The following is a 24,343-nucleotide window of genomic DNA, read 5'->3' as shown; positions in this document are numbered from 1 at the left end:
AAAGACTTTAGATCTAGTAAGGTAAGAAAGAGAAATCAGAAGCCATATAAAAGGCAGCATACTGATATTATCTTGACAGCACATTTCTTATGTTGTAAAAAATGGTTTTTATAGGTAAGACTACGGACCAGGATATCTGCCCTCAGAATGGACACTGCAATAGAGAACTGGCAATCACTGATATTGGCCTCCGCATAGAAAAAAAGAAACAGAAACAAGCTTAGAGCCAAAATTTGATTGCAGGACTATTTATAATGAATGGAATAATATGCATATATTTGCTTATGAACACCTGCATGATATTAAATTTGTTTTTACAGTTACACAGATTGTTCACATTCTTACCAAGATAAATGTACTTTGTTTCAAAATTTCAGTTAGAAGTTTGTGCCATGCCTTTATCAAGTATATTCAGATTCATATTAGAGTAAGCACAAATCAACTCATATTTTAATAGTGCCCTCTGTCATTTTTTTTGGTATTCTGCTGCCAAAGCAGCGAATGATCAAATGAAATAAAATCAAAGCATGAGGTTTCATTTACCCTGCCATAAGAAATAACATTCAAGGTGGCAAAGACAGATCTGTTTGGTAATTATGTATTTTCTGCTAAATTGTTCCATATGCTTAGAATATTTGGGATTTAGCCTGGAAGAAAAGCAAAAGCACTTCTGGTAGTTGAGCAATTCCCCCCTAAAATATGCATCAAGTTATCTTTGTACAATTGATCCTTAGGTAAAAAGATTTACATTAACTGTTTCTGCTCATTATGTTCCCCAGAAAAAAGCCCCAACACACAGCTAAAGAAATATAAGCACTTATACCTTAGCAATGTAAAATTTAAGCAAAGGCAGTGCAAAAATACTTTGAAATACTTTATTGACAATTTCATTCAATTCACTCCATCTGCTTTACTAGGTCATTGGAATTATTAATAACGTTTATAAATACATTCCTTTGACAACTGTCATTAACAAAAAGATACATTTTTATATAAAATAATCCAGTTCCAACTATTCACCATCTTTGTTTAATCTTTTAATAGAAACTAAATCTTGCCTCCATGTTTAAGACATTTACTTTAGTTCTAAAATTAATCCATCTAATTAAAGACTAGTTTTGATAAAACAGAATGAGAATCTATTATTAGCTTTAATATGTTACTGAGGAAGATGCATATAGGCCAGATTACAAGATGACAAAGAGCTCTCTGTGGGATTCAGATGGTGACTGTTACTGAGAGGAACACCACTTCCTTCCTGCATCCCAGCCCTTTATGCAGGAGGATTCTGAACTTATCAAGGCTTTTTTAATTAGTGGTTGTAAATTACAGTATATTATGATAATATTTTTTTTCAAATATACTGCCACTGTGAAGTGTTTTGTACAAATGAGCACTGATTGATTCCAGGCACAGCTTCATCCTGATTGTCATGACCTTACAGTAATAAAGAAGAAACAGCAACATGAGAATTTTTGGCAAAAGTTTAGATGCATCACCATTACTGCCTTGCACATAACCATTTCTGTAACACAATTGTCAATCACAATTTAAGCACTTAACAAATCACATCAATATATAAAAGGAAATAGAAATATGTTTCCATTTCTGAGCACTTTTCATTTTTGTTGGAGAAGAGTTTGATGACACTTAAATACAAAAAAATTTTTTATATAGTTTATTAATTCTGCAACTTCAGATATCTGCATTCCAAATGAGTAAGTTGAATGATTCTCATTCTTATAGCAAAACACAAGTAACAAGATGGAAAGAAATATTCAACTAAAACAACTAGGCTGTGCAAGGCTGTTTGAAAAGTTCATGATTTATGTTATTTTACCAATTTAGGAAAAGTGAAATGAGCCTGTTGTGATTCCAGTTTTGTGGTATATATGTATATCATCTACTGAGCAAAATAATTTTAAACTGACCCTGCTAAAGCATGACTGGGTTCTCAGGTATGTTTAAACACAAAAATTCAAGTGCAAAAAGGAAATTAAGAAGGCATATCACTGCTAATGTCTACACTGGTGTGTGAGCAGAGCATGGTCCTGACATGTACAAAGATAAAATAGCAGGTGGGATAGAAATGGTCATTTTTGCACAAAGCATGTGCATAACCTCTGAGGTGGAACTGGTCTTGTTCAGTGTTACAAAAGAGAGACAAAACTGTCAGGCGCTCCTTCTTCAGGATATCTTGGCTTTTCAGGGAAGACAAAAAGTTATATTGCTACAAACTGTCCTAGCCTACTTCTATTTTTAGCAACAAAAGAAGTTATTAAAAAGTAATGTCTACAGTATATCAGATTTGTTTTCCTGCTCTATGCATGGAAGGCTGTGAAAACTATCAATACTTGTCTCTTTCCTCAAGGATAATTGGCATAAATAAACTATAGGGAATTCCTTTCTTATGAAAGGAATGGGTGTTTAGTCTAGTTAGTACTGTAGTAATTTACAGCTCTCTGCTTTTATGTACCAAATGGTATTTCCATCCTTAGATCTTAGAGCCAAAAAAATCTACTGTTTCATTCCAAACATTTAGCAGTATTACACAATGCATACATAAACATATAGCTGCCAGCCTTGCAGAATAAATTCAATTGACAAATACTTTCCATCCAACCTGGAAGCAACTTATTCTGCAAGTACACTAGCAAAAACTTTTGCTACAAACCATTCATCCTGCCCATGAAACAAAAAAATCACAACTGATTACAACTTTCATTGTTGCACAGCATAAAAATACAAAAATAACCAGCTTCTATAAAATAATTTATTATTTGCATCTCTTAGTTCCGTTTATCTTATGCACATTGCTTTCTTAAATAGAAGCTCTAACTGAGGTGGCAATCTTTAAATTCAATTTGAGAAACATGTAGCCCATTATGGCATTCAGAAAGTAGACAGCAACTTTTATTTTCAGAGATGTATGTGGAAAAGGTGATGCTGTAGCAATCTCTAAAATGTAATAGCCCTCCCAAAAACGTGTCTTTGTATACAGATGCAGCAACTCGTTTGAGCCATACTGTTCAGAGAGGAGGTGCATTTCACAACATGAACTGCCCATCATGACTGCTACTTGATCTGATGAATAGAAACTTGATGGAAACACAAGTAAATAGTAGCACAAGAAACACATCTCCTTTGCAGACTGGAATGGCAGTTGCTGGTGACATACAATGCTGTCAAACTAATCTGAAGTTGCAAGGCATGAAATAAAAACACTGGCTAAGGTTCTTCTTAAACACAGCAATGTTTCTCAATTTGATGGGAGTTTTTTGTCACATTCTTCTGTTTTTGTCTAATTCAGATGAATTTAAATCCTGGAAGAAACAAACTTAAAAGATTCCACCTGTTTTCTTGCACTCAGCAGGTAGAGCCTAATGTCATGTTATTTTTTTTAACGTTTGCCTGTTCAGGCACTTCCTCTTCTGTCATTATTATCTCCAATACTTTCTTCTCCTAAGTTAGAAGAGGCAGTGTAAGGTTCACTAATTTTTTTGCATTATTAGTAATCTAATTCTTGATTAATTTTTCCTATATAGCTCATAACAGTTATTGCAATATTCCACCATTTCATCTTGTTGCAGGATTCCTTATTGCTTAACATAAAATGTTCCTTTTTGTTAGTCTAACTATGCTTTTAAACTTCTCATTTGTGTGCACATTTTATAGCATTATCTTATCAGGTGTCTGTCTAAAGTAATTCTCTGACTATCCAACCTAATGATTTTGTAAGTGTTCTCTACTTTCATCCAGTCATGAATTCAATTTCATATTTTTTTACAGTCTACATTTTACTGGAAAAGCATTTTACAAAGAGGTCAAAAATACTAAACTGATCCATGTCAGGCATTCATCACTTCTTGAAATTTTGCCCCAACTTTTGATTTTGAACATAACCTAAATCAGATTTTATGAGCAGGCAGCACAGATCCATTTGGTGAAAGGTGATCCGCTTGCACAAACAGGCTCACTCTCAGAAAAATTTTTTTCCTAAAATGAGTCATTTTATTGTTTACAAAAGTTAACCTAATTTCTTGGTCTGTCCAGCAAAACATAATTTATTTTTTTAGGGTTGTTTCCACTACTGCAAGCACTTTCAATTAAACAAGCAATTGTGTCTGAGAAGGAAATCACCTTGCACAACATAATACTCAGAAGTCCAGGCAATTAACCACCTTTTCTATTAAAAATATTTTCTGAATCAATGTTTCTTTCTGTATTAGTAATGCAAAAATGTTAAAACAACAACAGAAAACCATAACTGATCAAAAACTTATAGTGCCTGGCAACCTTTTCCTCTGATATGGTTTGAGTGAAGCAAATGCCCATTTTCCCCTTGAATTCTGAAGCGAGTTAAACATGTAAGCTGGTTTCAAAATGTTTTCAAAATATACAAATCAGGTTAAATGCAATTGGAAAGCCTGCTGACAGTGTTCTGTTAAATTTTTCCTAACTCAGGTCAAATATACAAATCTCATAACATCAGCATTCTATCCTCAAAAAAACCTCTTGACATAGATCTCTTGACTTTTGACTTACCAGAAATATCACACCTAACATCTAGTATTCTGCTGCTAGACCCACTAAAATGGAAAAACAGCATGAACATCAGCAGTTAAATGCCTGAGCTCTTACTATTGTTTTCTCCTCCCACCCTGACAAATGTATACATTGTTGGCTAAATCCCAGTCCTGAAGCCATGGCCCCTGCTGTCTGTAAAATTTACTACTACAAAAAAGTAAATTTACATTAGCAACTACAGAAAAATTATGAATAAAAGTAATAAAAACATGCCTGCTGCGTGCTTACAGCAAAATATTAGCTATAGAGTAATTGAACTATTACCTCTAGTATCACATCCACTTTTAAGAGCATTAACAGTAGCTATGACATTCTTAAACTTGGCTGAAGTTACAACATTAAAGTAATACACTTACTGGTTTTAAAAACACTTTACAGAATGAAGACATTAGTTTTACTAGATTTGCCTAACGTGCATACCATACCCTGTTTTAAAATATGTACATAATCCAAGAACTTGAAGCAGGTTGTGTATGGAATTTTTCCTCAATTTTCACAGTATACTTTCTTTTGAGCCATTCCCAAAACACACCTCAGCAAGCCCTGAACTACTTGTTGAAGCAGATCGGTGTTTCACCTAAGACCATTAAAAGATTAAAACAAATAAGTTACCTGTTGTTAAAGAGTTAACAAAATATTATACACTACTAAATTTCGCACAACACTGATTAAAACAAACCCAAGCTCTGCTACGTAGATAAGCTGCACTCAGTTTTTTATATGTTTTTATTCTTTTTAATGTTGTTTTTTAAAGAAAGAGTTAACATTATTAAGTGTGGAATGTTAAGTGTTTATGCAGTAGTCTCCCTTAAATGGGGGACATATCCTCAGTTGCCACAAAGTGGTACTTAACACATTGCTATGTTTTCTTAAGTTGAAGGAAAAACCAACAACCAAGTTGTGTATTTTTTTATTAAGTGACTGAGTGATGATGAACTTATTTCACAGCGTGATAATTAATCAGTCTAGAAACACCACAGTAAGTCAACATGTGCCAACCTACAAAACCAGGAGTTTAGACGCTGCATTTGTAAGATTCAAGTCTTTGTTCACACAAACAGTTGCACTGCCTAAAGCAGATGTTCCCAGACTGTGCTATCCAAGACACTTCAGAGTTACTTTATGTGTGTGGTAGGCATTAGGAGCCACCCCTCCTGAGCTGGGGGCTGGAAAGCAAGAGGAGGAAAAAAAAAAGAAAAGTAAAAAAAGAGTCAGAAGCAGTTGCAACCACTACACGCTAAATACTGATTCCCTTAAAGCCTGCAAACATGCATGTGCTTATTGCTCAGAATACCCTCATCAGGCTCCCAGATTTGGAGAATGAAAAAGGAATACAGCATGAGACTTATATGGGAGCTGAAAGGCAAGCGGCCATTTCTGAGAGTAAACAGTAGGCAGAAGGTTACAGGACAATGAAGTGTAGAACCAGGAATAAACTATTGTGTCTTTGTCAGGGAGGGTCAATGGTATCTGTATGTTGGGTGGCAATTTCTGAGTTTCCAATACATCAGTGACAGTTCTACTCAACTTAAAGCAGAGCCTGGAGTTGAGAAAAAACAACCTTGAAGAATGACTGCCCATGACAAATATATAATGCAGCAGAACAGTAATTAATGTGCAGTGCTTTTACAGTTAGGCAGTTGTATCTATTCACCTGATAACAGAATTTTAGTTCAGGATTGTTTTTTTTTTTTTTCAAACACACTTAAGGAATAAAACTACTTTTGCTTTTATCTTGTACTTTAAAACAGAAAAGTAAATCTCAGGAAACATGCAGTTGTTCAAATTTCTAAACTCTCACTTGGGCTTTGAAGCTTAACAACCACATACCAAACCATATATTGTTTGTGGTTTCAAGACTTAGAGGCACTGAACTCTCATTCCCTAACTATCACAGAGACAACAGTCACCTGCTGAATCACCAAAACCATATCTCAGCGCACAGACATTTTTTCTGAACTACTTCCCATTCAGTTGCTTGTCTGGGTGCATCTTTCCTTGCTTCTACAGAAGAGTCAGCAAGAGGTGCGTTCTTGTAAATTGTAACTTACAGTCAGACCTACTGATGTGATACTGCTGTAGCCACAAAAAGGGGGAGAGAAAAAAAAATCTTCCTAAATTTTTTGAGGTGAGCGATGAAAAAATAAAAAAAAGTGAAGCAATTTATTTCCTTGTGGAACAAGCTCTATGGGAAATTGAGTCTAGATTCACAGTTACCTACTTTTGAAGCTTTGGTTCCTACATCAGAGTTTTCCTATAACATAATTTTTCCATATGTTAAACAAAGAAAAACATTTATATGCATAAAGCTACTCAGACATTACATATCATTTAAAAATCATCAGGCACTTGTCATGTTTTTGATTTGTAGAAAAGACAGGTCAATACTGAGTAAAAAAATGACAGTTAATACCACAGTTTTGTTTTTTTTTTCTTTAATTATATCACCAATTCTGAAATGGGTTAAACTCTTCACTAAAATCAATCTTTTTGAAGTAACTGTTCTGTCTAGTTTGTACATTGATCATAGTTTTTAATGTAAAGCCTAGAAATCTAAAGTGATTTTTAAATCCCCTTTACAGTTCACAGTTTTTTTTCTTACCCTTCAGTTTCATTGACCAACTCATCTCACTCAAACATGGACCTCATACTCAATAATTAACTCAAATCCTTTTTTAATTTTTGCTTTACTGAAATGATGTCTTAACCTTCTCTTCACTGAACTGATGGCTCAACAGCAGGTTCATAAATTTTTTTGCCTGTGGAATTTCCCTAGAATTTTAACTGGAAAAAAGGGAAATGGTCAATTACATTCCATATATGTAACAGGAGAGTTTATTTTACTAGTAAAAGGCAATGTTGAGTTTTGCCACTTCTGTATTAAAAGGGTATGGAGGTGGATTTAGAAGGTTTCTTTATAAGACCATTCAAGTCCAACCCTTGTTATCTACGTAAAGGTATTAATGAATATGTACTTTCTAACAGAAATCTCTTATTTAAATTGAAGGGGACAAAACATACATTCCACCAAAAGAGATGAAGCTCTATTTTTTATACCAACTCAAAACTTTTCAGCTATTTAACAGAAGACAATGATTGAAGTATAGCAAGTGAGTCAAGTGGGCTTTTGAAGGGTTGTTTCTTTTCCAGACCAAGACTGCCTCTTCTCTGCTTGGGATATGGCACTTACTCCAAGCTTATTTCACTGTCAAAGCCCATGGATTTATCTTCTTTAAAGTCACATGCATGTCCTCAGTCTGAAAGATGACTCCTTCCTTGTCCCTTGAAGAACCCTCTGGTCAGTCCCTAAGCATGTTGTCAGCCATTGAGGTCAACAGTTAGACCTCAGTCGTACAACACAGAGGGAAGAGCAATGGATTGCTTGGGACAGAACTGGAAGAATGCTCTGGAGATACCCTAATTTGCCAGCCTGACTCACTACAAGAGTCAACATTGAAGACTCTGATAAAGTTAAGGGAAAAAATATTAACTGCTCTCCCACTGTCCACAAACTCAGCCACGCTTCATAAAAGATAGTTGGTCTGTCAGGCATGATTTGTATACAGATGAATAAGACATGTATTCTCACAGGATAAAAGCTGAGTAAGAACTTATTCACGTAATTAAGACAGTAGCCATTTCAGAGTAGTAAAACCATGTTACAAGAAACACTGAGGGATCCACTGTACCTGACGCTCCTAATGCTGAGGGTAATTAACTGCAAGGATTCCAGCACAGGGTTCTCAGTCAGCTAATACAGTTCAAGACAAGCAGAGGGAAGCCAGACACTTTGGAAATACAGAGGCTAGTACAGCCCTAAAAACTCTTACAGTTATGGGACTCAAACCTTCCTGCAGGAGACCATAAGCCTTGTGTTCTACCTTCAAATGCTGACAGGCTACCATGATCGTTTCCTCCAAAAATGCAAAATACGGCACATTGAAAAAAATTATCAATAAAGGAAAGACATCATCCTTCAGTTTGTGACTCAGATGTAGACACCAAGAGGAAAAAAGGCACTCAATAAAACTGAATACTTCAGTACAAAAAGCTAGTGTCTTGTGCTGGGCCATGGAAATTGTACTGCTGAAGATGTGACAATGGAGTTTGATAGGGAAGCCAAAATATTTGACCAGTCAGGCCATGGACTTACTCCAGTAAATTCCTACTTTATGTGATCAGTTAGAATTTGTCTTGAGGGGCCAAGTATGTATGTCTTTCAGCTTATAAGATGTTATACAATGCCACGCATAAAGTGTGCAGTACTGAGCAATTCAAAAGGCACATGGGTTGAATTTTAAGAGGCAATTATTCAGTGGAAAAAAACTAGTGTATCTTTGTTCAATTAAAAACAGCATTTAGCATGCATCACTGAGGGCGACTAATTCCTATTTGCAGGTCCCCTTTAATGTTCACAGCTGGCAGGCAGCAAACTTACATTTTCTTAAGGCAGTTTCAGATAAATGAAGTAAACTGTAAGAACTAGAGTGAAGTTTCTAGAATATCTATGGTAAGTTTTATCATTAACATAATAAATACCCCATTAAGCATACAGTTAGGCCAGCCCATCACTGCACTGAGGAGCAGGAACTCCAAGGAGACTTTCCCCAGGAAACATTTATCAATACATTCAGGTAAACTCTGAAGCATACTTTTGAAATTTACTATTTTTGACCTTCTCAGATTCTCTTAAAAAGAAAAGTAATTTATAAATTAATCAATTACAACAACCAAGCTCTGGTAACTAGAATTAGCTTCTAATTATCTAGCTAGAGTTCCAAGACAATTCACAAAGCAATGACTCTTTAAGTAGTTAGTGCTCTATCAAAGCGTGTACAGAACAGAAACTATTTTAACAGAGTTGAAGTTTTTGTTTACTCTGGAAAAATAAACACCATTATAACTAGCTAGAAGTGTAAACATCTACAGAGCTCAGTCATACAAGCATGTCTTATTTCCTGTTTGACTTTATCTGTATTCCAATAAGGAAAAACTAAGGCATTTCTCCTATTGAAAAGCCCGCACAGGAAGAAAACTGCTGAGTCATAAGGGCACAGACATCAGTAAAAGCTATACCAGTATTAATAGATTATTTGTACACATTTCTAATGTGTATTCATACTGAAGCCTTAAATAGCCAGGACATACTTTTAAGGTCATAGCCAAGCAAACCATATTTCTACAACTTCAGATGGATGAATCATGAAGTACATGGAAGATAGATATTGAGAGCCTGGTGCTACCTCTAATTATACTTTTCTACTCCAACTGCCTTTGGAGAAGGGATCAACAGTTATAGTGATTTGAAACACAAAACCAAAAAGCTCCAAATCTCATTATCTTTAGGTGCTACAGTATAGTAATAGAAACCTTAGCAAAGATTACAAGACCAAGAACACACTATGCAGGACAAATAGCAGTACTTCCTGAGGCTAAGTTTTTATCTTGCTACCTGTTCTGAGTCTGAACGTCTAACACTAACGGTGTCAAACTCCAAAACACTTCCATTGTTAGAAAAGGATAGATTATATTTTAGGCTCTGATCTTGCAAACAAGAGAGTCAGAGAAAAGCCCAAAACCATATGCTTAAAACTAATCTCCCTATTAACAAGGCCTATAGAGAAAAAAAACAAATTCTCTGCATACTGGGACAGGGTTTTCAAGAAGTTTTACAGCAGATTTGTGAAACATAAGAGGTTCCTACACTGACTTTCCATATGCCTTTGATTAAATAATATCCATAGGGCAGGGAAAAAGAGATAACTTTTCATTTCTTTTCCTTGCAAAGGGACTTCTAACAACATTTAACATCCATCACTGAAATACTGCAGTGTAACAGGAAAAGAAAATCCCAAGAACACATTCACTATTAGCATTTGTACCTGGTTTCTCCTCTTTATCCAACAAATGCATTGACATATTAAGCTCTTACTTAGTGATATAAACAGAATTTTCAATTTCAGATGTTCAGTTTGGGATATATTAAATCTCAATTGCATCATTCCTTAGGGGTACAGGGTTGCCCCAGCTGCACCAGATGCGTAGTGACACAGCACTTCTCAAAATAAAATTTTTCTGTGCAAGTTCAGTATGTAACATAAAAAACACACACATTTTGAGATTTAAGGTGATGTCATAGCTACATGGCTTTAATCATAGTTTTTGAAGATCAGAATTTAGGACTTCAAAGCCTAAATCCCTGTTTATCCTCTGTTACGTAAAATACAGGCTAAAATAGCCTGTAGCAGACAGCCAGAAATGCTCAGTATGAATCTCGGGGGATTGTGGGCAGCAGGGGAGGTCTGGAGGAAAAAAACCAATCAACCAACAAAAAAAACCACCACCAACAAAAAAATAACACACCAAAAACCCCAAGTACCGCAGTGTGAAAGAATAAGCATGGATTAGGAAATAACTTGAATAGTATGATAGTCTGATACTGAAATACCTAAACAATTCCAAGGTTCACATTTTGTAATAATTCTGGATTGGGGCCAGGGGGAAAGCCAGTGCAGACAGAAAAATCATTCGTTTGTTTGGGTTGTTTTGGGTTTTTTTCCCCAATTTTTTTTCTTCCAGCTCTCAGATAAGATTCAAATCAGTTGTCCACCCGACACTTGGCAAAAAGGCTATCCTTATCTATAGTTTGGAGATACGTTGCTGGCCTTCTCAGTGTAACAGAATAAATACATTGTCTCCCACTTGGTCTGTCTTTTCCATTTGTACACCTCAGGCATACTTTCCAGAGCAGGAACTACATGCAGTCTGTTTTCTCCAGTACACAGTGAGAGAACAGTGGGCATCACAGTAAAAATACATTATCAAGGAATATATTTTATGTGATGACAATGTCTGCACTGCAAATTTGAGCTATGCTATGCCAAGGAATGTGTGTTAATTATACTACAAAATAAAAAAAGGCAATGCAAACTTACTGGGAAAAAAAAATTAATTATTTTGTTATTGCTGTGCTTGCCAGAATCACTAGCATACAACATAAGAAACTAATTCTAAACTAATTTTGAGCAGAAACTTTCTTCTATAAATGCAGAATACTTCCCAATAAGCAAGATGGAAAAAAACTCCATACTTTAAACCGCACAAATTCTTAGTGAAAGGGATGAAAGGATAATTAATAAGCAACACGTTGAATTTTGTTTCTAATGTATTGATATGCACACATAGCACAGCTACTTCATTTTTGATTCTGCAAGCCTCTCCTTTATTCTCAATACACCTTTAAAAAGAAAAATCATGCCACTAACATTAAAAAAGTGATTAGTCACACAAACTCTACTTTTAGCCCTTTAATTTGTTTCACCAAAACCCCAAGAAAAATCTTTATAAATGTTTTTCCTTACTGCAGTAAAGTATTTAAGTGATTATCAATTCATCATATAAGGACCAAAGCTAGAGGCAAAAGGGCTTTTTCCTTTCGTACGCATGGGGAACACAGTCTATGCCTAAATGATTGTCCAGTTGTGCTCCAGATGCTGAGCTCACACTAACCTGCATCCACACAAAGAGCTGTTGTCCCATATTCCACTTTATATTTTTCACTGCTGAATGCACACATGCATGGGCACTTAGCATCAAAATGGACTGAAATAATACCAGGACAACACAAAGTCTTTACTGATTGTCAGCAGACACCTGCCTGATCTATCCTAGTCTCTTAAAAATAAAAAGCTTGCCCTAAGCCACTTTCAGAAAGTATCTTACATGCACAAAATAAACACTCTAGAAGTGATTTAAGCTAACCTGCTTGACTTTGAGGACTGTTAATCCACTTGAGTACAGGCAGGTAGCACTGCACTGCTGACAAGCGACACCACCCTAAATCACTTCTTAGCTTTGACTCACCACGTAAGACTTTATAAAGAAACAGACTTGAGACATATTATTTTAAGCCACTACTGAAATTTCCTTCTTGAGTACAAGGTCAAATTCATACATATAAAAGCATGCCTGAGTGCTTGACAGTGGATACAAAAAGCTTTCTGACACCATGTGGACTTGAGAATAACCTGACCATACAAAACTAATGTATCTAAACGGTCCCTTCACAGCACAATAACTTTACTAACAAATGACAACAATCAAAAGCAACTGCTTAACAGAATACAATCACCAACACAAGAAAATAAGATGTTTTGAAGTTGTGAAAGAGAAAAAATATGTACATTTACTTCCTACAACCTGAAGTATGTCAAGCATGCAGAAGTCTATCACATTTCAGTAGACACTATAGAAACACTCACCTGTCTTTAGCTCTGGAGAACATCCTGAACCATTTTAATGACTAGGGTAAGGGGAATATGCTTTTTTATTGGTAGGGATATATATGTACATATACAAATATATGTGTGTGTGTGTGTATGTACACACAAACACACTTAGCTTTTAAATGTGCCTTAAGTGAGGCACATTTATTCAAGTAGACGTAGCTTTTAGAGACGTCTTTCACAAAACAGTTCTTTTTTTTCACCCCAGACTTCCGCCTTCAGAAAACAGACATTCACTCTAGATTATTTAAACTTGGAAAAATGCAAGTGTTTTCTTTGAAAAAAATATCTATTGTTACAGCAAAAACTTGGGTTTCCTTTCAAGCAAGATCATATGATTACGCATTTATATTTTACTTTCCGCAGGAATTTACACACCCCCCATTTGCATCCTGTTATTCATTTAGCGTTTCCCTTTACTTCAGCATGCTGCGTTAATAAAGTGGAGCAGTTGGCTCAGTCTAGACACTCAAGGTGACAATCAGTGCTCACTTGTGCATTTGTCAGATTTATTCTACAGGGTTTTCTGCATATATTCAATTACATTAAAAAAAAAAAGCCATTCTGAGAAGTACTGCTTAGATTCATCATGAATATCTAAACTAGGGGTTTTCAGGGTTTTTTTGTTAATTCTCAGCACTAATTTTTCTTTTGGAAGCTAAATTTCACTGAAATAGATTGCACATTATTTAGGAATGTTAGTATAAAAGACCAGATTTTCACTACTGTCTCTGTCATGGTCATAAACTGGTTACTCTTACTGAAGTCACTGATTTCAGTCTTTAAACACCTTGAGATGGAAACTAATGACTAACTTAGCTTGTAGTCCTACAGTTCAAAGGTCTGAAAAGAAGTAGTAAAAAGGTTTCTGCTAAAAAAGCGTTAAGACAACTTCTACTGAAGCTATTCTGTTTGAAGGTATAAATTAAACTTGCTTCCCTTTATACTATTAAAAATGTCTTGCACAAGGTAAGTAACATCAGATCATTTATCTTTTCAGTTTTAGCAGGCTGATTTGTATTATGGAATCTAAAGGAAAAATATTCTCTTGTAATGCACCCTAGTATATGCACTTGTTGCTCTCCTACAAAGTAAATCAAAATTCTGCGCCTTAATTCATTACAGCACAGTTAAATGTTCTATATTCTACAGCAGTTGTCCAGTATGGTAGCATTAACTATGAACATTTGCTGAAATGGATACAATCCTAGTGCTATGCTACTAAGTTAAAAACACAGGTTGTTTGCCTCAATTCCAGATCCACAGTAGTTAAACTGCAACTTGAAATGCAAATACAACTTCTGTGCCACTAACACACATCTAATTCAACACTACTCTAAATGGCTGAAAGTAACCATATGTTCAAATTAAAAACAAGCAACTGATGTAAATTTTGGTGTGAAAGAATTCTGAATGTCTCTTTACAGCTAAAGGCATGATTTTTATTTTTTTTCCTATACAGAAATCATAGCCTTAAACCCCTTATTACATGACCTTCAAGCGTAAACTGGAGGGAAGAGGCAGGAAGAATAAAAATCAGCATTTCCATTGCATGAGAAATTAGGATTTGTTATTATCACTCCATCCCAAGCAAAACAAAAATTTGCAATCTTGGGGTTATTTCAGAAATCATAATATTAAAAGCCACAACAAAACACATTTCATTGAGACTAGAACTACTTCAGCTCACCAGGAGAGCACAGACAAGCAAAATAATTCCTTTTAAAGCAAGTCCCCTGAGATATCTTGCAAAGATTTTCATGAAACTGATGTGCCAAAAGATTTCTCTCATTTGATGGGAGAAAACCTTTTCATGTGAAAAAACACTGCCAGAAATATTTGCCCAACTCTAGCCTTAGAGTGGATTCCATATTAAGAACTGTCCTGGACAAGCACAGAAATCAAGACACTTGCATATATTCTTCAAGCAATAAAACACAGAATGTGAATTTATGAGCATTAATAAATTGAAGTCAGTTGACACAATAAATGAAAATAAATGTTCTGTATTGCTGCAGAAAAAAAGTGGAACTATCTTAGGTTTCTTTAATCCTTTCAGCTACAGCTGATCAACAGAATTTCATCTTTAATATAATATTGTAAAATCTGATTGATTGGTTCAAGAAAAGGACAATTAATTCAACACAAGTTCATTGCTTTATTCCAGCAATGAAAAGGATCAGGCTATTTCCGCCTTTGAGAAAACTGGCATGAAGCCAGCTAGCATATCTCACTCTACAGAGCAGCTCAGGTAGTGATGGAGTGGGGTAGGACTCCAGCTCTGAGGTGGCCAAGGACACCCACTTCCGGCCTGATGACTATTCCAAGTGCTGCTGTATTACCCTTGCCAGGGCTGGGGTCAGTGAAAACCTGCCCACACAACTGGAGAACCTTAAATGTCATCTTAATGCCTCACATCCTGCATTAATCAGGGCATGGACCCAGGAAAGACTTTGTCTCTATTCTTTACAAGTCACCTTTGCAATAAACTATAGGAAGAGGCAGTAGCAATTACTTTACATCAAAGTTATTTTTGATGTATCATTAAGCAAAATATATAGCTGATGGGAACTCACATGACACATTTTGAACAGTAATAGTTCTACAAAGGCAATTTTCAGAGGGGGAAAAGAGAAATCTCATGGGTATTTTTGATAGTCTGATGAAAAGGACTGGAGGACTCATTAAAGGCAATATCAATTCCAAATGCAAACCTTTGAAAACCTTTGAAAGTGAAATATAAGTAGTTACATTTGGTTTCAAGAAACTGGAAAGCTTACTTTATACAGTTACATTGCACATATCCACAAAACTGGAGGTTCCATTAAAATACAGATAAATTTAACAGTTTCAAGCACTTGAACAGCTGAAATCAACATACAGTATAAACTGAATTTTACAAGCAGTTCAAAACCAAATAAATTCCCAACGCTTACCATCAAAAAAACTTTTGGCTCTCAGGTAACTGACGCTAAGCCTAAGCACAGACAGCTTATCCAATTTGGCGATAACATCTTGAGGGAAAGGCAGGAGGCTAGCCAAGCGGTCCAGCTCCGCATTCAAGCGGTCCCTGTGTCTCTTGGATGGATTGGACTTGACTCCTTCAGCTGGGGACGGCTTTACTCTGTGGCAATAAAACAAACACAGTATAAATACAAGTTCCTTTCCAAAATGAAGACAAATACTCACCAAGGTTAAGATTACAAATTGTCTCAAACTTTAACAACCAAAATGTTTTCCCAAGTGATTTTGTTTCCCATCAGAAAAAAAAAAATAACCTAAGATGGCTTAACCTCCCCTCCAACACACACATACTGTTAAACGAAGCAGTTTGAGCTACAATGTCTATTTGAACGTGCAATGAACATTTGAAACCTTTGAGATTCAGGGTTTTTTTATAAAAAGCTTCCTACATCTTCAGTCACTTATTCGTCCAAATGTTAGTATTATAATAAATAATAATTATTATAATAATTTGATAAATTTTAGTAGCATCTGTGTACAAATACATTCAAAAGTACACTTTTTAACTTGAATAATTATTTCTCACAAATGTCCCTAATTTTTGTCAATGTTCGGATTAGGCTATTTTCAACTGAATACAACCAAAGTTTTAGTAACGTGCTAGATAATGAAGGATCCAAAACTGCACAAAAATCCCCCCTGAGATACAGTTGGTCAGCACATAAAATCTTTGTAGCAAACACTACTGAGCTCATCCTTTGAGTCACCTCTCAGCTGAAGGCATTTTGAGTACAGCATGACAAAGGGATGCCTTTGTACCTTACAAAGAACAATTTCAAAAGCTTTTCTTGTTATGAATTACATAATGAAGTTTTTATAAACTTGCTATTTTCCATTCATATCCACCCCAAGCTCCAATTCCAGATATTTGGATACTCACACCGCACCATGCACACAGAAGTCTGGGAACAAATTTAAGCCCCTACTCCTTCGAATTACAATTAGTCATTACAAGCCAATACTGAAACCAATTAATTTATCTTCACAAGCCATAGTAGGTTTTATGATCTTTATTAAACAGTTTTCTAATTAAAGAGTGATTCATTCTCACTTTTCCAGTATTGAGGTTCTACATGAGATCTGCAGCAGTTATCAATTTGTGCTCCTCTCACAGGAATGTTTGTTCTGCAATATTCATCACTCAAAATACTGAGCATAAAGACATTCAGCAGCTAATTTCTTTAGTATTTCGTTTAGTCTGCTTCCAACTGTCATATTTACATCAATTTTATGATGAGAAAATGCAAAAGTATGAATAGTTATTTTTGCCACTGCCTAAAGTAAACCATACAGAAAAATAATTTTATCTTATGTTTCCAGCCAAATGAGTAATGATAGAATGGATATCCTTAATTTTTGCTTAGTTTTACTTTATGTCTCAATTACACTTCTTGTTAGTTTAAATTCAAGCCCTTTTTTTCCCAGCCATTGCTTATTCAAGTGCCACTTGTCAAAAACTTGCACTTAAGCCTGGCTGCCTGCTCCCCACCACTATGACTGTCCTTTTGCACATTAAAGGAGGCACATGTCTTATGAAGGGCCTGGTAACATAAAGGTGCCATAATACAAAATGCCATTAATAGACAAAAAATATAATATATCAGCAGCAATAACTTACTCCACAGATAAAGTTTAACTTGTTGCAGGGTAAATATTGTCTAGGACACAGTTTTAGTAGAGCCTTATCCTAAATACATTCGAACAGTGGGCAAAATGAATCAAGAAATATGAAAAGTCTTTCTCTTGAAAAAACCCCATAGCTTTATCATAAGTGGTCATGGATGGCAAGCTATTTGGTTAGATGTATGCTTTGGTCACAAGTCCTGAGTTTGACACTGGCAGTTCACTATATTCCCAAGTGAATATTAAACTTGAAACAATTTAGCAAAGCTTTCTTCATATTCTCTTATGTTGGCAGAATACTAACTTGTACAAGTCATAGGATTACACAATTTAGGTATAACCCTAACAAAATAAAGTTCAAAATCACCAACTTTTAATTCACTGCTAATGTTTGCTTCTTTTTTTTTTTTTTTTTACATATTAGACTGTCATAAATGTCTGAATAATAAATTCCGAACTTTAAGCAGGTATCAGTTGTATAACAATCAGGGAATGGCTAACTAATATCCAATTAAACTGGTCTGCTCCTGAAAAGTGGAGGACCCCATAGAAACCATTCAACACACACAAACTTTTCAAACTAAATCAGAACTAAATAACAGACTTTTCTATTTAAACAACTTTCCACTGGTTTGCTTCAAACTTACACTTTGACAAAGTAGTTGAAACTATGTGCAACTGTGCAGTCATCTCATCAGGTTATTAGCTGTTGATTGTTTTTCTAATTTACATTGACTTTGTAATGATTTCTCTTTTTTACTTTTAACTAGTGGAAAGTATTTCTGAATATTACGTTACTACTATTTCCAGCATAAATCTTGCCATATTCTCTCCTTCCAAATCAAACAGTGATTATCCCTAATTTTCCCCTTTGTCACCCAACTAAAAGCCATTATATAAAAATGGATCCTTCAGTGACGAAGGGAATAAGGGCGGAAGCGCCAGGGGCATAAGCAGCAAGCTAAACCATTTTCCATCCACTTATATAAACCCTCGATGCTAAAGACAGCCCTAGCTTCACTGCAGAAAATTATCTCCAAGGCAAATTATGTACTATGTCAAGATTAAATCCATGCATGTGTTTTATTTAAAAGAAGAAAAAAGCACTAAAGGAGGGAACATATTTTAAGCTGATCTTTCAGTTCTTAATCTTTTACCTTCCACAGGAAATCTGAATTCCCTAATCAAAGGCCAGAAGTCCCTGTACACTCAGTACCTCTGAACTAAGCTACAACCCTTATCATCCAACAACTGCAGGACAAGCAAGCACACTTTATTTTTAATTTACAATTTTAAAGCATTTGCCGCCACAGCACAAGCAAACTACTGTTTTCACTGGTCTTCTACAGCCTGCTCAATCAGAAATTTCCCTTAGACATGTTTATCATGTGTCCCTTCACAGACATTAACAGTAATAAATTATTAGAAAGTGCACACGTACCCAATTCTAATCATTATCAAAAGGTCGAATTGAGTTCAATATTTACATGCTAATTTTATCATTTTAAAGGAAAACTGAAGCAGTTTTTGAGAAAATGCAAAGAAAGCACAAGTTTGTTTTCTTTACAATATGACAACATAAACTTTGAGGGGAAAAAAAGGAAAAAATCCAACAACAAAGCACTGAAAAGCACGACACCTTATTAACAAGACAGAACCACGAAATGAAGTCAAAAAAATAAAAGAATGTACAAGAAGAGCACTAAAGATACAGTGACACGTTTAAAAGAAACCTAAATTTTCTTAAAAAAACTAATTAGAATTTCATCAGAACAGTTTTATTGCTGAGGAAAAAAGGACATAAGAAAGAACATACAAGTCACCTAGCGAATGGATTTAATCTTCTCAGCTATGTATATTTTTCATCTCATATTTAAAAGTAAATCCGCATATGATTTAATTCAGTGTAGTTCGGGTATATGAAATGCATCAGTTACCACTAAGTATTACAATCCTAAAAAATTCCCTATTTACTTTAAGACCTGAAAAATACTTTTAAGCATTAGTCTTATTTCCCACACCAAATTTATGATTACTGTAAATTCAGCCGATGATTCCTTTGGAAGCAACAGATATGACACAGACTACCAAGCTCTGAGATCTAAAGTTGTCATCAACGAATCTTGAAGGAGCGAGATACTCTTTCCAGCGGCTCTTTCAGCAGAGACTGAAACCAGCAAAGATTCATACTGCTGAAGGGATAAAGTCAATTTACTAAAAAAACCTCAAACAGTTGCATGCTACTTGTCCAATGCTGGGCTACTGCTTGTCCTCCAGTAGAAAATAGAGTTAGTTTGTTCAGGTTATTTTGGTGCATGAAGGACTCAAGCAGAGTAATAGAGACATCCAGAACACCAATCAAGAATGAAAGTTTAACACCTAGTTTTAAAATATTTCACTATTATTTAAGATAACAAGCCAATCCTACTTGAATAAAAAGAAACAAAACTACATTCCTGTCTACTGACCATGTTACCTACATACCTATACCTCCATTTGCTGCAGATTCTTTCCTAAAATGTATGCTTTTGCAAGAAACATTGAACAAAATCAAACCAAAAGAACCCATAAACCTTAAAACAAGTGCATTTTAAATAGCAGTCCACAGGTAACGTATAGCTACACCTGACAAATATACAGACTGACAAATATATATAAGAAGTTTATTCAGCATACAATTACAGCCTTATACTGCATTCATTTCAAATAAAAGGTGTAAACTGCTGTTTGTAGCCAATACTGCTTTACACAAAGGAATATTTCAATGATTATTTTTCTTTTCTGATGAACTTCCTTTTTGAAAGCTTGTTCTGGCACTTTTTGTTTGTTTGCCTTGAAAGAATACATAAACTGTTTCAATGTTTTAAATGAAAATATCTCTGCTCTGCTTTCTTACATTACTAGGACTACTCATCACTAAGGATAGAGTCAAACCTCTGGAGTACTTAATATCATAAATATTAAGATAACACAGAACAAAACCCTATCATAATTTTTTATTCAGTCTACTAAAGAAACAAGACATTATGCTTTTTGCATCTGCATAGTATGAAACATTTAGAAATCCCCACCCCATTCTTTGTGTATTACATTTATCCAGTTATACAAAACAATTCCTATCCAAACATCGGAAAAAAAAAAAAAGAAAACAACCCAAATCAGAGACAGTAGGAAAAAAGACATAAAAACTGCAAGTTGGAGCTGTACTTACATAATACTCTTCACCTCATGTTACAATCTATTTGCAGTAAACCTCATTTCCATAAAATTTGCATTTTATCTTTCCTACTACAATGCTACTATATTAGTTCACATAATAATCGCTAGATAAAAGAAATGTAAGTCTTGAAAAAAAGCAAAGTCAGGGGTCACCCATTGCTCCCCAAGTCTCAGTGGGGAGAGAAACACCCCCCAGCCCTGCTACCACCAGGGGGACTCGCAGGGTTCAAACACTAAATAGGGAGGAAATTGAAAGACTCCAATGTATTAGGAAAGTGATTTCTGTAACATACTACAAGCAATTGGAGTGCACATGTTTAGCATACTCCTTTTTTTTTTCTCTACATGACAAGATAAGATGAATTGCAGGAACAGTTGCCTATTATGTTCCTCCATGATTGCTTTTCTTTTTCAGCTGTGATACCGTAATTCCCTACTGAATCAAAAAAGCACATTTCAACACTTGGCACTGTCAGGCAATAGCCTGTGATTCCCTTTCAAGTTCAGTTCTTTACATGGCAGATAATAAAAAGGGAGAGTTGCAAAAGGGATGTTTCTTAAACTGGTTTTGAGTTACCACCATGGCTTTCACAAGTTACTTGCACCTGAAGTAAGAAGTATTTCTTCAATTAATTTTTTTTCAATGGCAACTATGGCATTATATTAAGACCTCCTTCCATTTCTAAAGACTATCTGCCTGTCACCACAGGTTACCAATTATTATGTGCCATTCAGAGTTACATGTATGGCAAACAAAACATTACAACTATCAACAGAAACAATCTCTTCTATAAAAGATACTAGTCCCAGTAATGTATCACTTTTTTTTTTTTTTAAGAGCTGTGAATTCTACTGAGGGTAGGAAATATCATTATCAACTTCAAACAGATTGAAATGACAGTAGTGTCAAAGCTTTATTAACCAGCACCAATACATCTTTCTTCTCTCCCTCAATCGGTTAAAAAAGAACCTTATTACCTGTCTCTTTTTTTTTTTTTTTTGACCTAAAGGTGTGGTCCGTAACTAGTTATGTGAGAAATCGGAGCCCTCTGACCCACTAGAAATGTTCTGCAAGGTTGGCCTAACAGAAGCAGCAGCCAAAGAGCATAGGCATTTTGAGAAGAAAAGAAACACGTAAACATCACATGTGAGATAAATGTCTTGCATAAAAATAATTTCCAGTAACCCAAGCAAGGTAAGTTAATAATCAGCCTCCACTTCGATTATGGGTGAGCATACTATTTCAACATAAATACTTTTATTTTGAGAAGAAACTTTTCCCTCCGGTCCTAAAGTGCACAGTCCCTCAATAGATAAACAGTTCCCATTAGTAAAAAAAAAAAAAAAAAAAGGCTTCAAGTTCAACTAATCACAGCAGCTCAGACAACTTACATAACGAGGAGATACAGGGAAAAGGATTACTTATGTAGACATCACAGTATGGTAAAATACAAGGTTTCACATCTTCTAGCCAAGGCTACCCAGAAATTAATAGCAAGCCAGACATTAAGCTATCTTACCAGGCAAGGCAGAACACCTCGCCCTTACACAATCAGAACTATTTGCCTTTAGCTATTAATAGCCTACAAATACATGCCATTTCCTCATGAAAAAACACTGATTTCATTCTTAAAAGTCCAAATCTACAGTGTGAATTTATCTAAGTACCTTTACATTTTTATTTGGAAAAGAAAGGTCAAAGAAGAAAGCACTGCTCTTTTGATAACTAAAGCATTTTCTAGTAAGGGAATTAAGAAAAAAAAAAAAAGATACATTTTTAGACTTTCTGTGCTAACTTGTCGGGTTACATGCATCCATTCTAACAATGCCAACCATAATGAAGCAAGTGCTCAAGCTAATTCCCTTCCCCCCAAGACAGTTGTCTGCTGTGAATCTAAAAACATATCATTCACAATAGGATTTCATTAAATATTTGTCATTCTCTCCTTTAGTGCTTTTGTAGTTCTGGCAGTTATTTTACATCTACAAAAATACCCCTCTGAAATGCATAAAGACCGTTTTAGCTTTGCTAATTTTTCTTTTAACTCAATAGTCTAGCTTTGCTACTTTTTATGACCTATAGATTCTTGACTTTCGGTCGAAAGTGCAAGTTAAGCATCTCCTCTAGCCTGAAAATTCCCCTCTCATGAGAGCAGCCTTTTAGTGGAGCATACAAAGCCTCGGATGCAAACCTAAAGCAGGTGCATCGTAGAAAATTACTCAGCTACTAACCCACAGTTTCAGTAAGATAAATTAATAAACAAAAAGATACCATAAACTAGACTTTTTTTTTTTCCCCCTCTTTCGACCACTCTGCAGCACTTGGGTTTCTCTGGCAAAAAAACGCATCTCATGCAGTACTGGAGGGTTAATGCTGAGGGTTCAGCCCTACACGGTGGGAACTGGCCAAGCCATTCCCGGCTCCGACCATTCGCTCCGCGCAGACACCTGAGCGGTGCGGGCGCAGTGCGGGCGCGGTGCGGGGGAAGCGAGCATCCACCGCGGCACCACCCGCGGGACCCGCTCCGGCGGGGCGAGTGCAGCCACCGCGCGGAGCCGTCACCTCAGATGCCTCCCAATCTAGGTCAGCCGGCTGCGCCGCGCTGCCGGCACCGCTCCCTGCTTCCCCCGCCGCGACCCTCCGCGACCCTCCGCGCCCCAGCACTCCCTTGTTTTTTTTGGGGGGAACCTCCCCCTAAAAACAGTAAGAACCCTGCCAGGACCTCGCGGCACCCCCTCTCCCGGGCGCCCCTGCCCCGCACGGCCCCGCCGGCCGCCCCCGCCGGGCCTCCGCGGCAGGACGGCGCGGCCCCGGGAAGCCCGACATTCCCACCGCCCTCCCCGCCTCGCCCCCCGCCCGCCCGCGGGGCCGCTTACATTTTCTGCACAGGTTTCCGCCGCTTGCGACTGGCGTAGGTGACATTGGGGTTCATCCTGCCGCGGCTGTAGCGCCCCGCGCCGCGGGCGCCGCCGGCCGGGGGCCGCCGCCCCTCCCGCCCGCCTCGCCCCGGCTGCCGGGAGCGGGCGAGCCCCACCGGCGCCGCAGCGCTCGCCTCCCTTTGCCTGCGGGCCCCGCTCCTGCTGCCCGCGGCCGCCCGGAGTGCGCTCGCTTGCTCGCAGTGGCGGTGGCGCCTTCCCCGGCCGGGAGAGGACGGGAGGCGGAGGCGCTGCGGGGCGGGATCCCAGGTGATCGGCGGCGGCTACACCCACTCACCGCCCCCGGAGGGCACAGGTACGGGGGCGGTCGGGGCTTTCCAGCGCCGTTCGCCCCGCGTCTCCTCGCCGAAGCGATGCCGGTTCCCTTTGCGGCGGCGGGAGGGTGCACGGCCGGCTCTGCACCCCAACGCGGCCGCCGTCTGCTGGCCGAGCGCCTGTCAGTGTGCGCGGCGCCGGGACCGCCCCGCCCGGCCCGGCCCTGCCCCGCGCCCGCTCCCGGCCGGGCCCCGCCCCGCCCGGCTGACAGCGCCGCCGCCCCCTGGCCGGGGAGGCCCCTCGCGGCGGCGGCGGGGCGGGGGAGGAGGGGGCGGCCGAGCCGCCATGTTGGGAAGGTCAGGCGAGGAAAGGGAGCACAGAAGCGGCAGCAGGGGTAGCGCCGGGAGTGCTCC

General features: G+C 37.4%; 1 protein-coding gene across 2 annotated transcripts in view; it reads right to left on the bottom strand.

The window, feature by feature from the left end:
- The window catches only part of AHR (aryl hydrocarbon receptor), a 59,292-nt gene extending 35,520 nt beyond the window's left edge, over positions 1-23,772 (bottom strand). Inside the window, exons 1-2 of one of the 2 annotated variants that reach the window (XM_027877918.1) lie at positions 23,616-23,772; positions 15,809-15,996 (exon numbers count right to left, since the gene is read on the bottom strand). In XM_027877918.1, coding sequence (XP_027733719.1) covers positions 15,809-15,996; positions 23,616-23,671 — 244 coding nt within the window. In that variant the 5' untranslated portion in view covers positions 23,672-23,772. The remainder of the gene's footprint in view (positions 1-15,808; positions 15,997-23,615) is intronic. The other variant, XM_027877919.1, reaches the window with a different exon arrangement.
- Between the last annotated feature and the right edge of the window lie 571 nt (positions 23,773-24,343).

Source organism: Empidonax traillii, unplaced genomic scaffold, assembly GCF_003031625.1.
Source record: "Empidonax traillii isolate 1590-97213 ecotype Southwest subspecies unplaced genomic scaffold, ASM303162v1 scaffold35:size4298261, whole genome shotgun sequence".
Classification (NCBI taxonomy): domain Eukaryota; kingdom Metazoa; phylum Chordata; class Aves; order Passeriformes; family Tyrannidae; genus Empidonax; species Empidonax traillii.
The sequence above is the reverse complement of the archived record's forward strand: the minus strand, read 5'-3'. Positions and strand labels throughout refer to the sequence as shown.